The sequence below is a fragment of the Ischnura elegans genome, chromosome 2 (assembly GCF_921293095.1).
Source record: "Ischnura elegans chromosome 2, ioIscEleg1.1, whole genome shotgun sequence".
In the NCBI taxonomy this organism is placed as follows: Eukaryota; Metazoa; Arthropoda; class Insecta; order Odonata; family Coenagrionidae; genus Ischnura; species Ischnura elegans.
In genome coordinates, this window is record NC_060247.1 from 64,678,589 (window position 1) to 64,696,963 (window position 18,375).

General features: G+C 38.8%; 1 protein-coding gene across 1 annotated transcript; it reads right to left on the reverse strand.

The window, feature by feature from the left end:
* Positions 1-5,425: 5,425 nt before the first annotated feature.
* On the reverse strand, positions 5,426-15,742 carry LOC124153871. Its single transcript, XM_046527251.1, has 4 exons — positions 15,592-15,742; positions 12,740-12,817; positions 12,009-12,189; positions 5,426-5,718 (listed from the first exon to the last, which is right to left on the reverse strand). Exons 2-4 carry the CDS (start codon positions 12,795-12,797, stop codon positions 5,574-5,576), a joined length of 384 nt encoding a protein of 127 aa, XP_046383207.1. The 5' UTR covers positions 12,798-12,817; positions 15,592-15,742; the 3' UTR covers positions 5,426-5,573.
* Between the last annotated feature and the right edge of the window lie 2,633 nt (positions 15,743-18,375).

Consider the following 18,375-nt stretch of genomic DNA (forward strand, 5'->3'; position numbering starts at 1 on the left):
ATCTGATCGCATTCCAAACCAAACTGTGAATCCCTCAGTCGTAGTCCAATTTCGTTGCGTCGATTGATAGATTTATTTAACGATTACTCACCGGTGTTGTCGCCCCCGTAACTCAGGAGACTTGGCGGAGCAGAGTACGTGCAAGATATCCCGTGCGCCCATGGCAGACCACGAAGACGCGTGTGAATTAGGAATGTAAACCAGTTATTGCATTAGCACGCTGTTAAAGCTGTTTTTGACATCGGTCTGTTGAAGTTCATATGCTAATCGATGTAAAGAAAGCAACATTTAACGGGAAGTTTTACGGCAATGTACTGCTAATATAGATCCTTAAAAATTGTTTATAGCAATATGTACTCCAGTCGCAAAGATATGGCAGTCATTTTTGCGCAGAATACTATCATATATTTTTATTGAATAGGTTAATCAAGACATATTTGGCGAAATATTTAATAACATTTATAAAATTAAAAAAAATATTTATACCGAATATCCCTATTACTTCAATGAGAATTCTCCACGATGGACTGAGAACATTTTCATAAATTAAATACTGTCTATACGCTTATAAAACTTGTCAAATCTGCTTTGCGGCCAAATATTTAAATCCTGTTTCATCATTTGAGGGTGCAGGTATTTCACATTTCATACTAACTTATATATTCTCGAGTAGTGACTCACCCAGCCCACCAAGCAAAAGAGCAGTTCGCCGAGTTTAGCCAAGAAAGATGAAGAATGTCACTCAATTAAATGGAAACAGTGAAGGGTATATAAAAAGATAGATATATGAGAAATAAGATAAGTTATGGGATTCTAATTTCAGTGCAATTCTAGGTAAAAGGTCTCGTGATGAGGTCTTCCTCAGCCGCCTCATACAGTCCTGTGGGCTTCCGTGAGAAGTGATAGAGACTTACCAGGACAAGTAGAATGCGAACTTCAAACACGAGTAATGACGTTAATTGAAAGATAATTAGTCCCGCCACCAGTGTGGCCGATACCAATCAAACAGCCGGTCACCCTGGAGACGTGACCTGCGCACGAAAATATTTTCTTTCTACCGCCCCCAAAATGGATGGAGGAGAAGGTAGACCATATAAAAGTGAAGAGGAAGGCTCCAGTTGGTGACAGACAGGAAGAAGCATCGACGCTAAGTGCTTATCTCCGTGCAGTGATATCTGTCATTCAGTTGGATTTTTCTCGCCTGAAGAAGCAAATAGAAGAATGAAGACTCTACACTTCGTTGTACTTATCTGTATCCTGGCCTCAACAGTCTTCTGTAACTCAGGTAAATATTATCTCAGGGAATAGAAACCTTCACCAGGAAATCCCCAAATTTTCAACCACTAAGCATCAAACTGTTTTCTTCAAGTGTGCGACCTTAGTTAGATCGTTGCAAATAGGTACCGGACATAACATTTTAGCAATTTATTTCCCCTTTCGTCTTGAGAGGAAGTGGATCAAAAAAGCAAATTTAACAGCTGGCATTAGCTTAATTTTTATCCAGGTGACGATGCATCCATTTCTTTATCCTGCAAGACTAGCAAGTACTTATAAAAGTACTTAATTCACCTTCAGAAGAAAGCTCCTTCATGAGAAACTCACGCCGTGTTTCTTATACCTCGATAGATGTTTAAAAGTCATAAAATTTACATCTCGTATTCTTTACAGCTGGTAATTTAAACCAAAAAATTCTGCTTTTTCACAACATGCCAACAATACCTGTAGTAGAAATTGAAATTTTAGAAGAAGTATACAGAGTATGCCGATAGGAAAAAAGAAGGAAATGTTATTGAGAATACAAACACTCTTAGCTCTAGCCAGTCATAATGAAACACTGACTTGCAATTTTCCACAAAAATTAAATTTAATTCGACTCGAGTTTCGATGTTACTACATCATTTTTGATAAATGATGTAGTAATATCGAAACTCGAGTCGAATTAATTTTAATTTTTGTGGAAAATTGCAAGTCAGTGTTTCATTATGAATCAATTCCACTCCATCTCGCTTGATTCCTCGAATTTTTCTAGCCAGTCAATCATACTTACCTATTTTTGTGCAAATAAAAGATAAAATTAACGATATTATTTCCGTTCAATAATATTCTTCATCTTATCACAAAAAATTCCTTATTCTATCCACAAATTAGGCGCAAGTTCATATTTTTCACTTCCCAAACATATTTGCACCTCTCTTTTCTTTTAATTTTACGCTTTTACCTTCCGCTTTTTAAATGGATATAATCGCATTCTCCAAGCATCCTCTGAAACGACATGAATTCGTTTTCATTTCACTCTCAAAAAGAGTTATCAATCTTGAAGCTTAATGCTACCGGAAAAAAGCTTATAGAGTATTTTTAACAGTTACATAAAGTCTACATCACAAATTATCATTGAAAAACCCTTTGGTTAAATTCTGTTTACTGTATTTGCGTTTACTCAGTGCCTCGACAGAGGACACAAATCATTTCAAGTAATTAAAACTTTTACTTCAAAAAAAAACTTCAAAAACACTTTCAGTCAGCTCTTTATCAGGAACGAGCGTCTGTTGAATATTATTATATTCTAACATCAGCTTTCAAGCATATGATAGATTTTAACCATGCTCGATCACTTTAAAATAGCAAGAATTCAGGATTACATATTTCTCTTGTATAATTCTAGATTTAACTGCCAGCAAGGAAGACACGTTGATGGCTTCACTGAGGAGGTCTTCTAGAAGTTTCCTGTACCCGCCGCATCAAAAGCGTTACCAGAAGGAGCGCAAAGCAGCGAGTCGAGGGCAACTGAGCAACATTGGCTATTCTGTATTCGGCCCTGGAGGCAGGGGCAGTCCACTGGGTCGATTCTTCCCATCCCTCATCATCAACAGGCCATGATTCTTCCCTAGCACTCGACCACCAACTGACTTGATGATCATCACTAATGAACACCGACAGTTTCAAGATGGCGCCACCCGCAACCTGAAGACCTTTTTCTGGACGAGGACGTCGCGCCACGGTTGAAGAAAACACGTCGGTCGCCGAGGATGAAAGATGATTGAGCCGAGTAAAGCTGTAAAGGCTAATATTCGAAATGCTGTGCGTTGTTCTCTTTGAAAATCTACGGATTTGGATCGCAAAAAATGCTCGGAAACACTCGGGACCACGCTGAATACGATGAAAGCCATGAAAAGCAGCATTCATGATGCAAATGAAGCTGAGTTGAACGGTTGGGGAAGAAGTATTTTCTCACCATGGAAATGAATGTCTATAAGGATATGAATTACTTCATGGTTCCTCTAAAGATGCGTGCGGAAGGTTCATGACAGTATCAACGCCAACATGCATGAGAATGAACAAGTGAAGATAATTGCACCGTACGATATTAATGTTGAGTGAAATATCAAATGTTGTTTCATATGACGAGGTTTTCCGGCGCCATGAATAAATGTTTGCTATATTTTCTTTTAAATGTAACGTAAGTTACCGCTTACGCTTCTGAATTTGTATTCGCATAAAAGGCTAACTACCTTATTCCAATAAATAATTCAGTTGAAACTTCAAAACAAAAATATTTATTTCTTCTCCGTTTTCAAATTTAAACTACAGATATTTTTCGGCCTCAATAACCCCTAACAAGGAATACAATTTGTCCGTGTAGAAATGGTTAATCTCGCATCATTTCATGACACCAGGATTGGACAACTTTAATAGAACAAAATCAATTATTTTTAGGAATTTCAATTGCATGGATTCATTGATACACATGCCGACATTGAATTATTTACGAAGAAAATGAATTTCCACATGCTGTAGCCGTGAGAATGGGTACCGACTCGCTACCCATTCTCACGGCTACTGACAGAAAATTTGAAGTGACCGCTGAAGCTCAGCATTTGGAGGGGCCGGATTGGTCGTGTCCCGACTGTTGTCGCGGAGGACCGTAACCAGCGTAGACTAAGCTCTGGCAAGCATAACTCTCTGAAGAGTTCTATTCCAAGAGCTGCTGATCGAATATCCGGTGTCTCTGTTTACGTTCTTATTCTCAAGTCTTATTTCAATTGCCTTTTGGTTAAACGATCCCAGAATTGATTTGATCGCCATAAAACTCTGGTGTCATCCCACCGTATTTTATGGTCCTCATCCAGGCTATGCTCGACTATGGCTGATTTTTCCGATTGACCAAGTCGGAAATGCCTTTGATGTTCTTTGAGACGAGTAGATATTATTCGCCCAGTCTCCCCCACGTAGACATTACCACACTCACAGGGGATTTTATAAACTCCAGGAGTCGTAAGGCCAATTGGATCTTTACACAAACGAGGCGGTCTCTTAAACTTGTCATAGGTCGATGGATGGTTTCGATATTATACCTCCTCAAAATCCTAGAAATCCGACCCCTCCTAATGCTGAGCTTCAACGGTCACTTCAAATTTTCTATCAGTAGCCGTGAGAATGGGTAGCGAGTCGGTACCCGAAACGTCGGCGCTCTCATATAATCTTACCCGCGCGGTATCCCGAGAACAGTTTTTACATGTTGTTCACCGGGAAAGCGTAAAGTCTTACATAATTACCATCAAGTTAGGTGAGCCGCAGTTATGCAAGGAGCGAAGAATATTAATTGGAAACATAACCTTTCTTCAATATAATGAATTCTCCAAGTAGAGATTCTCGTTCTGAGTACAAAAGAGGCAACTGAGGAGAGTAAACTAGAAATTAGCCTCCTCTATTTTCATGTGCACTGTTTTAGAGGAAAAAAATAACAATCCATGAAAGTATTGCTGTAAAAATTTGGGCATGGGAAAACTAAATTGATTAACGAGAGCAGCAGTTGGCAATTCTCGATTTTATCTCTTCAATACGTTTAATTCTGAACATCACATGACCCCTTTTTGATACAAAGAAAATTTTATAGCTTAGGCAGTACAGAGAATATTTTATCAGTTACACGAGCCGGGTTATGGATGAGGTGAGCGATGTAGTGATTGTATGATTTTAGATAATGTACTTGTCAATCACAAATTTTTAAGTATTTCTACAAAATATTTCCAATCCACGTTTGAGAAAAAGCTAGAAAGCTTTCGTAGAGAATTTCGTTTAATTATTTACTTAATACATCCTTACTTAATTACTTCGGATACATCTGAAAATATACCTACTTTCAATACACCTAATTTTTATTATTCTTGGTGAAATAATTACCACCGTGTACCTCCATACGTCAAAATTAAATTATATATCCGATAAAATCGGAAACATCATTAAAATCAGAGCAATCACATTCAAACGTTGAATTTCATGGCATGGTAACGCAATTTTCCCAATTTCCTACAACCTTGCTCGATAAAAATTCTCTTGGTGGAGACTTATATCTATTTGCTAGATGCAACTAAAACTAACATGTCATACTAATCTTAGCTGTGGACCCCAATTGAAAGTTTCGCAATTTAAAAAGTCATAAACTTTATTAGAATTAAAAACCGCCAAGAAAATTGAGAGATAAAGACACACTGTAATAGAATTCTTCATCTTGATGTAAATTATGTGTTTTGGATGTTCAACACCTCAGCTCAGTGAGCGACGTTTATCACATATTAAAATCGTCCAGACTGAACGCTGTAGTGAATCTTGCCGTCGCTGTCCACGCTGGAAGATGAAGATGTATAGACCCCCTTCATTCCACTGTTGCCGGTGCTTCCCACATCATCGAAGCCACCTCGAGTCCCCAAATCAGGTTGGCTGGTGAGAAAAAGGTGGTAAAAAAGTAATTAGCACAGTTAAAATAATAACGAGCGAATTTTACTGCTAGCTTTTGTTGACGACCAGGGTTTTGTAAACTTTCGTCATTATCCTCATTCGACATAAGGTTTTCGGAAGCCTGACCTTGAAGGAAGCACATAACCAGTAAAATTATCACGCATTATTATGACAAAAATGGAAAATTTAACTTGACCTCTGCTTATATAATAATTGCAGATTATTTACCAGTGGTGTATTGTCGCGAAACTGAGTTAAAATTGCTTCAGTAACTTCTACTCACTAATATTGGTAACCTGAAAGTTGGTTTGGTATTTGAATATAGAGCCAATTCGAGTGTTTTTAAATATGGCATTGAAGTGTAAATTTACGCATTCTGGTAATGATTATTATTCAAGAATTTTCCCTGTCAAGGAAGGTTTACAAGAAGAAATTTTCCGACCACCATATCCCAACTCTAACTTATCTCTCCATTCACAATGGAGCCCATCTTTTTTCGTCTTGTCTAAAACCCTATTGTCCCCCATCCCTTTCCTTGCTAACCCAACATTCATCCCTCTAACGCTTTTTTCAACGTCCCCTTCTCGCTCAGTACTCGCAGCATCCAAAAACTTTGTCTCCACCGTAACTATTCCAAAGGGATCCTCTCCTCATACACCATCTCCAGCACTTCGTCGTTCCTCCTCCTCTCCGTCCACTTCACCTGTCCATTTTTCTCTATCTCACAGAGTCTCTTCCCGTCCTCTTCCCTTGGTGTCCATGTTTTCGCACCATAAAGCGCTAGAATCCAGATCAGACTCTTCACTAGCTCTTTATTTAAATTCTTACATAACGATCCTTTCATAACAAGCTTCCTTTTCATGAACTTTTATTTTACCTTCACCATTCTCTTCTTGATATCCTCACTGCTGCATTCTTTTTACTCCAATGTGTTTTCCAAAAAGCTGAATTGCTCTACCTGCTACATTTTGTGCTCACCTAATTATATCTTGATCCTACATTTCTTGGCTGCGATGCTTAACAAAACCGCATAACTTATGTCTACTTGTGAATAATCCTCCTGTCATATTTCTCGCAACGCTTGGACAACGCAACCACTAGAGCCTACAGCCCTCTCACATAGCCAGTCACTGAGAGGACTGCAGGCTCTAGAGGATACGTTAGACAAGCGTTCCGAGGAACATGACATAAGGACAAAGTAGACCAGTGTTTCGCGGTTTTGTAAAGCATCGCGAGTTGGGAATGTGAGACTTAAGATGCAGTTGAGAGAATCTTTATCTTACCTTGAGTCAATAAAGATTTATCCACATCTCAAAATTGCAAGGATTTTTTTTTAAATGGGGAGTATATCAATGCCTCAGGCGTACAGGACCCGGAAATATTTGATCCGGGGTCCACTGCTCAACCACCAAGCTTCAATTGTTTTAAGCAATGGTGAAAAATCAATCGTATCGTTTTCTTTGAAAATATATTCATCATCAATTGCCATCAATTCTAATTAACTCTACATGCCACCACTTAAAGCAATCCTAAAAAGTAGCTGAATGTAGCATTAAATCCTATAGTAACTTAAATTTTCTTCTACTCATTCTTTCGTTTTCACGTGACTACTTTTGTTCGCATCTCGTTCCATCTTGTCAGCCTATTCATCTCATACTTTCTTCAAACTGAATTCTCTATTCTATTATGCCACCCATTATACTTATTATAGTTTGATTTTCAACGGCTAATACGTATTTTTTGGGTCTCCTCTTCCTCATGGGAGTATGGGATATTTCAAACTCTTTGATTCCCACCTTACCAGTCCATTTTATCTTATTTCCCAACTTAATTCAAGTTGTAAGTCTATCTACAAATAATATTTAGTTTTTTTAAGTCACACTTGCTTTTATATTCTTGCCTACAATCATTAAATTCGTGTTATGCTGCCGCAAGAAACTTTGTTGACGTTATCTACGCTTTCAACGGTTGTCAACAAGAGCGCTAAATATTTAAAGAAAGTATACGAAATATATAAGGAAATTTTCACCCCGCCCAAAGTTCAACGACTTCTAAAAAGAGCCAAACGATTTCTCCCTCAAGATCCGAATATATCTGGTGATGGTGCGATCATTTCACCGAAAGCGGAAGAGATCGATCTGCGTGATAGGATTCAAATATTTTAAGGTACATGATGATGAAATCCCGTTTCGCAATGTCAATGCCAGCTTAGATAGATTATAACTCATATAACGATATTATTAAACATAATTTTTTTTAAACTTTCGAACTTATGAGTGTGGTCCAACATGAAACTGATGTGTTCATAGGCGGATCTACGGGGGGGCACGGGGGCACATGACCCCCCCCCCCAGACCCTTAAAAAATATGGAAGATTTTAATAAGGTCCCATTATCATTGCGTTCGTTTTGTTTGCGAGGTACCCTTGTGCCCCCCCCCCCCCCAGAACAAAATCCTGGATACGACCTTGCTTGTGCCCCCCCCCCCAGAAAGAAATCCTGGATCCGCCCCGGGATGTGTTACTGGATATTTCATGGAATAATAAATCGACATCTAACGAGATGGAAGTCATAAAGGCACCTCGATACCACGAATAAAAATACCTATACACGATTGAACACAATACCAGGTTTCCGTCTCCGGTGGGTATTATAGACTAGGTAATACTAGACTGCTCATTGAATTCCAGAAATAATAATTTGAAAGCTGTACTCTTGAGCTAAAATTTCTTAATTTGAACACATTTATAATGCCTGTAACGATAATATTTTCATAATTATAAGAATTTGGTGTATTTTGTACTAGTGGTGCCGAAAAATGTCAAAAAAGAGAGGAAATGATATTCATATTAGCAAGTCAGTATTTAATGTATAATAACCGAGAGAAAGTACCTGAAGAATCGGAGTGAACGCTTAAGGAAAATACAAAACGAAACTAATGGGGAACGATTGGAAAAATTTGTCGAAGACTATAGAAGAATTGGTGCATAGGAAACCCTCTTGTAGAGAACCACTTTCTTAAATATGATGAAGTATGAGTCATTGTTATAAGTGTATTATTGTAAGAGTATGGTGATATTCTCACAAGAATTACAAATTATTTAGGTGGTTTTAATATTATATTAGCGTCTAAAATGTCCACGATGTTCTTATGAGTTGAGGAACTGTAAGGAATAAAGTATAGGAGAAGAAGGGGTACTATGGATTGCCGTACGCCAAAGATGAAGACGGTGGATTAGCCATGTAAATAGACACTGCAGTTACGCGGGAACAATAATGTGAGGAAAGATTGATTGTAAAGTCCCCAAAGGAGGGCCAGGGGAGAAGAACCTAAAACAGATCAAGAAGGATGCGGGGAAGATGAGCCTCAGGGAGGTAATAGAAATAGCAATGCATAGGGAGAAATGAGGGCAGCAGTATAACGACCTTAGAATTGCAATACTATGAAGTAATTATTATTTTTTAATTCAGCAGACAATTAGAAAGAAAATTCAGGCAACCTATGACTGCTATGTGGCAGAGCACGTTTTTTTTCTATGCTTACCTGTGACGATTATGATTTTGCCTTCTTTTTTATCACCAAACATGCTCAATATCTTCCCCTGCTCAAAATTTTCAATGTAATTTTCAATATTCCTAAACTAAATTATGTTGTTACATTATTATTCAAAGAAAAATATCAATAGCCGGCCTCGGTGGCGGCGTGGTAGAGTCTTCGCCTACCAAACCGAAGGTCGCGGGTTCGAGTCCCGCCTGGGTAAGTTACCCTTTCCCAGGGCATGGATGTTTGTGATTATTAAATGTTATCAACCCCGATGTAAATGCCGAACGGTGCTGTTTTCGGTGGTGTGTCAAATAAAATAAAATAATTTACAAATTAAGCCATGAAATACTAACTATTTGGGACCAAATTTGGGAGAAACTTTGAGATGCCACGCCTTGTGGCCGTTTTCGACAGGGCTTGAAGAAGTTATGGGCTGGAAAGCTGATTGATTCTATGTTACACTATTTGAAGTCGTAGCTATTGCCTCGAATGAGAGTTTGTCTGCCAGCAAATGATCTACATATCCTTTCTAGGGTAAGATATATTTGAAAAACCCTGCACTACCTAAAAATGAAGTCTGTCAGTACACCTCTCACAGTTTGCGCCACTTAATCATGATTATTGCATGTTTTACCAATGCACTCTTTACGGTAGTTATTTAAATTTCCATTAAATGAGTTCACCATAGGACTTAAGAATAATGTATCCACACACTTCGTCGTTCGTCTCCGTTCGTCGCCGGTCTCGGCTCGTCGCCGTTCTCCCAGTGGCCAGCTGGTGAAGCCTGACAGGATTTCCCGCTCGAAAAAAATTATGTGTAGGTAATATTCGGTGTCACTCATGCGTATTTTCTCTTTATAGTCATTTCAAAAAGATTTTTGCAGAGACGTGGTAGGTGCAACAATTAAGTAAAGGAATAGATATAATTTTGACTTCGCCAGTTTGTTTCGTATTTGTGGCTAAAAATTATCTAAATTAGCATACTTTGAAAGTTAAAGAATCACTTACTAAAATGACAAGATGGTCATTTCCTAAATTTGATTAATTTTACGTGCATTAAGTTAAATTTGGTATTTTTTAGAGAAAACGCTTTTTATTGAAAAATTTGTTTCTTTTTCAATGTATATGATTGATTTGAGGCATAGAAAAACAACGACACAATACCCTTTGAACACTATTTGAAAATAAAATAACGATGTATCAACTTGCCGGTTCAAAAACAAACCTCATAAAGAGGTTTTGGCAGGCTTATTTCAATTTTGCCGCAGCACGCAATGTCGATTTGCCATAAAACCATAAACTACCATAAAAGACATGACAACGAAGATTGCAGGCATAATTTAAGACACGAGAGAATATTTGGTCTCATAATAGGCAGCACCGTATCCTCACCATTCAATGCTTTGATTGAAAGACAAAGAAGTCTTCGCATTGATGTTTTATTATTTCACAATTCAAGACTTGTTTTGCCTTTTACATTTGAATAGAAATTAAAAACAAGGAAGATCGTGACAATAGCAAACACCGTGCCCTATCCAGAAATTTCGTTCGGGTGGAGGGGGGGTTCCAGAACCAGGGAGGTCCAGGGGAAATTTTTTAAAAAACAGGTACCTTAGAGAGGCCTTTAAACTAAGTTAAACACTTTTCATAATCGAAAAAACTTCATTTTTATAAGAAATCTTTTGTAAATTTATGAGTTGTCAATATTTTGTTTTCTTTTATAATGAAGCAAAGTAATTGTATTTTCATATATCAAGGGGATGTCTGGACCCCGCGGACCCTCCTTCAGGCTCAGTGGCAGATACATCTACAATACATACCACCCCCCAAGCCGTCTGAAAGGCTTGTGGCAGGGTGTGTTAGGACACCCGCTATTTTCACCTAAAAAGGAAATGCTTTAAGGAAATTACGAATAGCATTTAGTCCTTAGTGGTTCGGGGGGAAACAAATTCCCATATTTATCCGTTTGGCAAAATATGTATCACAATTTATCGCTTCTGTCGGACCTGGAAATATAGTGGGGCTGTAATATTATGTTCTCCGTGTCGTTCTTAAAGATATCTCTTCTATCGCCCCCCACTTGCGGGTCCGCCTTATTTGCCGAACATTGCAGAATCGTAATTTTAACTTTTTTGTATCATAAGATGGCATTGTCTTGTGTACGTGCATAATCATTTTAAATGAAACTTTCTTAAACTTGTATGTAAATGGATTCATTTTCATTACAATAAAAGTATAGGTAGCTAAAAATATCTTTTGAGTATTTTATGTATCCGCTACTGCTCAGGTTACGAGCTTTCTTCTACTAGCTTTCTACCGAGGTTTCTCCACACATTCTATTCGCCGAGAAAGCACCGAATCTCTCCTGAACAAAGTAGTTCTACCTACCGAATTTTGCATGAAGTCATGACATTAGTGCCTCGGGGGAAAATTCATTAAGAAATGACACTGTAAGGTCGTAGTGACCGAGGTAGTTGAGGGGGCTAGAATCCCTACGAAACATTGGCAGATACACTATTAGGTGAAACACCCCAAAAATAACCCACCACACGAAATTTATGCCCACTCTAAGTAAATAAAACAAATTATACCCACCGAAATATTTATATAGCTACAGCTATGTGACACTGCAAACTTTGACACTAGGACCAAATACTAGCCACATTAATATAAAGGCTCAAATTTCATGCGTACACAATTAGAGTATTGCCCATGCTAATGATACTAACCCTTGATTGAATCCACTGAAAGCCATGTGAGGTCCGGTTGAGAATGAGCCAAGGGGTCCCTGAGCGAAACCACCCGATGAGGAGCCGGAGTACGCTTGACCTGGATTGCCGAAGTGAATGGCTCCGGAGCTGGAGCTGGAACTGGAGCTGGAGTAGGACCCAGACCCTCGTACTACTCGCCCTACGGAGTAAAATCGTCAAAAATTACACAGTTGACAAAGATTTTCTGCGAAAATAATTCGACCAAAAAAATGAAGCGTACGAAGAGGTACATTTTGCCTCAAACGGTAGTCCCAAATATTATTCCTTGAATCGTTAAAATAATACATTAGGCATTTAGTTGAAAATTATAATATTAACGTAGCTTACATTCAAATTAAGATTGTTTAAGCATAAAGTGTTGTCGAAACTGTAAAATTGCAAATAATGCCAATTATTTTCACTAAAATGATAAAAGCCGTTATTGATTAATTCAACGATGATCAAATCAACAGAATTTCTGATTATTCTTAATCTACGAAAAAAGTGACTGTGATTAAATTCTGTGACTAAAATTTAATTAAGCGAGCATTCGTTCAAAGTAAATTTGCATAAATACGAAGTAATTATGCCAAAAAATACTTGATGTAGGTTTATTCTTTGACCCCAAATCTAAGGAAAGGTATTTTTTAAACAGTACATTGCTTCCTCATTTTTTTGTAGCTCTAATCGTGATTTATTCAGCAACTTACCGGCGTTAGAAGAGGCCATGATTAGTGCGACACACAATACAATGGCACGAAAGGCCATAATGGATATCCGGATTCAAACTGAAAGAACAAGAAAAATATTTCAAATCATTCAATCAATGCTTCTTCAGGTTGATCCTTTATATACACATTGATCGCTCCGAATATTTACAAGGCTTATGACAATTAACTCTTTCTAGAGGAACTCTTTTCATCGTGCTCGCGGCACAGGTCTGTTTCCATGCGGTATTTTTTCTAAATCTACGAGTAGTTGAAATGATGAAATTAATAAATGGTTTGCACTGCGGTCCAATTATGCATGCCATTTTGAATTAAGAAGCTATCATACTGTTTGCTTGAATTTGTAGCATCTGTGAAATTCTAACTAAATTAGGAATTAATTAAAAAACACTTAGATTCAAAATAAATTATGATTTCGTTCATAGTTTTAATAGCAATATTCAGCGTTTGAGAATTTGTACCCGTCTCTTTTTTAATACTCTTACATACCTAAAATTTTTATACCTTGGCGTATTTTTTGTGAATTGCTTCCCAGGAAAGTAGCTTATAGGCTACTGCGGACATAAAACTAAGTGAAGGGAGCATCACGCGCATCGATGAAGAATGGGTGAATATGAAATTCTAGTTGACAAAATACTAGAGATATTTGTCTCTTCTTAAAATTTACGAATAGATTTTTTAAATATCAAAATTATCGCCACACAGCGCGTTAAATACCTAAAAGAAGTTGGTGCGGCATCATCAAGAAATAAATCGCATTAAAAAACTAAAATTACAGCCAAAATTGCATGTATCTCTACCTTGAGCGGTAGGCCTTGCCAGCAGTTTATAGCTATATCAATAACTCAAAAAATTTAAAAACGTCAGATTTTAAGGAACGGTGGCTGTATTTTTTGACTGGCTGTATTTGTTATCCACTCAAACTAGTAACCTAAATCTGAATATTTTATACCAGTTCGCGTAATTTGTACTTATAATAGTTAATAACTCTTCAAAAAAAAGGCACCCACACATAAAGTTTTGTATCAAAACAAGGTAATTATATCAGTTCGGACGTACTAAGAAAGTGATGCATTCTAGTCATCTGGATTTTCTTGCCAGGGTGGTTAAATTTATTGCCGCAAGATGGGATCGCGATAGGAGAAACCTGCCCAAGAGTTGAAGTCACCGCTTAATTTGAAAAGGAAGACCTTGCTTTTTTCCTCCCGAAGAACAGGGTGGCCTTGGGTGGAAAAAAAATTTAAGTGCCTCGCAGCGCTTTGCTTGGTCCTGAGGTGATTATCGACGCTTTTCAGACCACTTTTATTTCGTAGATATCCTTTTTGTCTCTCAACTGCAGTACTCATTTTTACTCCACACTGCGACGACCTAAACAATCGCCCTATCCAACGTTCGTCCTTAGTTATTGGCGGCACCTAAATTTCGCGAATGCGTATTATAGGTGCCGTAAACTTTTTGCTTTAAGGGTCCAAATACCATCAAAATAATGAAAAATTCTTAATAAACCCATTAATGCTAAAAAAAAACTTGTAAAAACTGAAAAAAATATGAGGTCACGAACACTTTTTTCGTGAAAATTGAGGAGCTCTAATGATTATTCAAATCACACGACCCATTTAATTGTTAGGAAATCCCAAACTTCTATCACTCAACTTTGAATAACATTATACCATTGGTTTTCTGAAAAACAAATACAGCTTTGCAAATGTTACCCAAAGGCTAACACCCTGTCTTCCATTAGGGAAAATTTCACGATAAGACTGCTCACACGAACGGGCATCACGTCATCAGGTACTAGACAGTCACGCAAACAAATATTGATCCCGAAGAGTGCTTATTTCCTTGGTCTTCAGCAACTTCATATGACAAAAATGTAATGAAATAATTTCTATTCTTAGTAATCGAGTACACAACAGAACGAAAGTCTATTAAACCCCTATAAATAATCTTTCAAAAGCAGTCTAACGACTTAACAAATTCCAATGATTTCAAACGCCGTCACATGAATGAAGTTTAATTAAAAATTAGTTGAACTACAATCACCATGAGAACATTATGGTTAGGCTAAATATAATTATTTGCATAAAAATAATAATACTTACCACTATTGAAATATTTATCATCACAATACTTTTTAAATAGATCATAATAATGGATCATCCGCTCGATTATTATTTCCTTCGAGAATAAATAAGGCTGAGTTGATTTTGGGTCCTCACAAATAATTCCATTGCGTTGTTATGATAAGCAAACTAACCAAAGAATTTCAATGTTGACGGATCAATTTCACAAATAAATTCAGATTTCTGAGTTTCAAATTCAGAGTTCAAATAGGGCGGCCTTGGGTTGATTCAAGAATACACTGACGCGATTTTCTCCACTACTCATCGCGACGCCATAATCACATCACGATAAATGCGGATAAATCCAAAACGTCCGTCGTAAATCATGTTTACCCGCGGCAAAACGTCACAACAACTGAAACAAAAGAGAATCGCCACCGCGTCGCAACGCAACCCTCCCATTCCCTCACCAGACCGAGCGACACCTTCAATCGTAACATTGACATTTCCACGAGAGCCCTCACTCACTGTCATTGCTCGCTTGACCCCCACGCGGTACGCGGAAGCAAACAAGACCTTTGAACTTGCGCGACGCCGGCTACGCCAACCAAACAAAAGATTGAAACACGTCCCCGAAAAGTTGCCTGCATTAGAATATTTTAAAAGCACTGCCCACCGTGTGCACTTGGGAGTTCCATATCAATGGTGAGGAAACTTTGGAATTTTTCATTGAGATAAACGTAATATCACGCATAAACAATAAGGACTCACCTCGACAATCTAGCTTTTTTCAGGTGAATCTGCCTCTTCTCTGTCGAAACGTGAGTGGACGGTATTCCAAAGGCAAATAAGTGGTCACCCGTCAGCGGTTCTTCCTTTATACGGCGCAGAGCACGGTGAGTTTCCTGCTTCGCTCAAGTCTTTCTTCTCTCTCTATTTCTTCCTCTCTCTCTCACACACACGAACCCGCCCCTTGCCTCACAGCCTCCTCCTCCACCTCCACCAACACTCACCTACCCCCCTTCCCTTCTTCGCGACCCACACACAGTCAACCCACACCACTACTCGCAGCGCCGACTTCTCCTCCTCGTGCCTTCCTTAATTCCTCCTACCGCCCCTTCTCCACCCATCCCACATCTCAATGCTAACCCTACACCTTCCCCCACCCCTCTTTGTGAGTTTTGGGTAGGGATAAGTACGCACAAAACCCGTCCGAAGCGGTCACGAAGGCGGTGGGAAGAGTGGGCATAATTTTCCCATCGCCTACCGCGCTGCGTTGTTTGTTGACCCTATGTCTCTCGCGTCCTTAGTTTTGGGATGAGGACTGCCAATGAGTAAGGGGGAGGCAAGCCAAATCACACTCCGCTCCATAGTTCAACTGTGATTAGATTGACGGGTCCAAATATATACTTCGGCAGTGGTGACTAGTGACAACCGCTGGTGTCTTTTGTTTCGTGGAAATTTATTACAACGCGTGATTTTCATTCAACGCACCTTTTTCCTAAGTTTGATAACTGCAACATGGACGAAAAAAACTTTTTTTTACCTGAAAGACGCGCAAACCAAACAAAAGATTGAAACACGTCCCCGAAAAGTTGCCTGCATTAGAATATTGTAAAAACACTTCCCACCATGTGCACTTGGGAATTCCTTATCAATGGTAAGGAAACTGGAATGCGCCATGTTTGCGTCATGTTTTCAGTTTTGATAAAAAAGGTAAAATTATCGAGATCTTTTGCGAGACAGACAGGTATAGTGATTCGTTTTTCCCCTCAGAGATTCTGCCTTAAATGCATTTCAGATGCCTTCGTATGGTATAAATATTTAACACATGTATTGTATCATTAACTACACATAAAGCGAAAATATGTGATGAGTGATCTCGGCAAATTTTCATATAAATGTGTGCACATATCTTTTTTCTCGGTGAACACTACCGGATAATGCAAACATTTTTGCTGCATAGACAATCGTAGCACCAAGTGCCAAGAGAAGCATGTAGATGTACATATTTACAAGAATCGAAAAAAATATTAAGTAATGGCCCATTGAAATATGGTGTGAATTAAGATGGCCTAATGATAGATAAGGGAAAATATAGGCACATGAACCTGCAGCCCAATGACACAATCATTTTTAATGTTACCGCCTTTTGCAAACACATTAGAAAAAAACTGCCCCGAAGCCAATGAAACTGCCCACACTTGCTCCCTGGCTTGACTTCTGGGGCACTATCTCGTTAGACAAGGGCTCGAATGGGGTGCCCCACTCCGAACAAAATGCAATTCAATTAATTAATTTGGTAGGTGGAAGATAAAGACAAGTTACGACGAATAAAAGTTATTCGACATTCAGCCTTATTCTCGTAGATAATTTCAAAAACAAAAAAAGGCGAAAGTTGACGTCCACTTTTCAAGATTTCGTGACGTCATTTGTGTTCTGGTTCATTGAGTCGTTCTGGGAGAACTGCTATTTGAAGGAAGGAAAGGCTCACAATAGCTTGGACAACAACAAGTACTTATGGTGGATACACAAGACTTGAGGAGTAGCAGAGTTCATGACGTCAACAACTTACGAAGAAAATATATACTTAGGAAATCCGTCCTAATTTTAGAATGACGGACTTCCATAGAGTAACGCCAAAAGTTTTATGGTGCGGTATTTGGAGGAGACGACAGACATCCGATAGCATTTGCACCTCGAGGGAAGGATATGGAAGAAATTGTGTAGAGAAACCCGGCGTCAGCATAAGCCTGCTTTTGTCGAAAGGCGCCAAGGAGACCACGGCTTACCATCCCATCCGACGGACGGAGTGTTGCACTTGAAATGGCATCTACACATCATTCAAGCAGTGATCGGGCAGTCTCTGAAAATTCTCCGCCATCGCCGGGATTTGAACCCGAGCTCACGGGGAGGAAAACCAGCACTCTAGCTTCCACACCAACCCAATCCCCCCTAAAGTTGCTTGCCTGTTCATCAAACATTCAACGAAATTGCTAAGACCGCCGAATTTTTTCCGCGTAGGGGAGACCGGGGCATGTTTCCGCATGGGGCACGTTTTCGAATTGGCTTTTCCCCCTAATCTATCCGCTGTAGCACATCACCAATCATACTCGAATGATGCGCTTATGCACCGACGGCTGTTTTGTGAGTTTCAAGGACAGGGACGCACGTGTTGTGGAGGAGTGTCACCTTTTGTTCATTTTTGTTCAGGTGAGTAACTTTTTATGCCCTACTTTAAACTGAAAACGATAGTTACCTAATAAACACCTATAGTTCGAAAGGATGGCGACGGACCAAAAACCCGAAAAAATTGAATTTTATTTACTTTTCGAAGTCTATCAACAAGGAGACTGCGTAGATGAGGCCCAATTCCATCCGATGAAAGGCTGATTTCTGTTGCCACTTCGGTTGCATTTTAATGGGCTTTCAAAAATGCCCGTGGTGCGGTGATGAGTGCCACGCGATCCACTTTAATCCAATAATTTGCAGTATAAAGTTTGTCATTGCGAGGAATGGCATTGAAAAGTAATGAATTTGAACAATCGCATCATC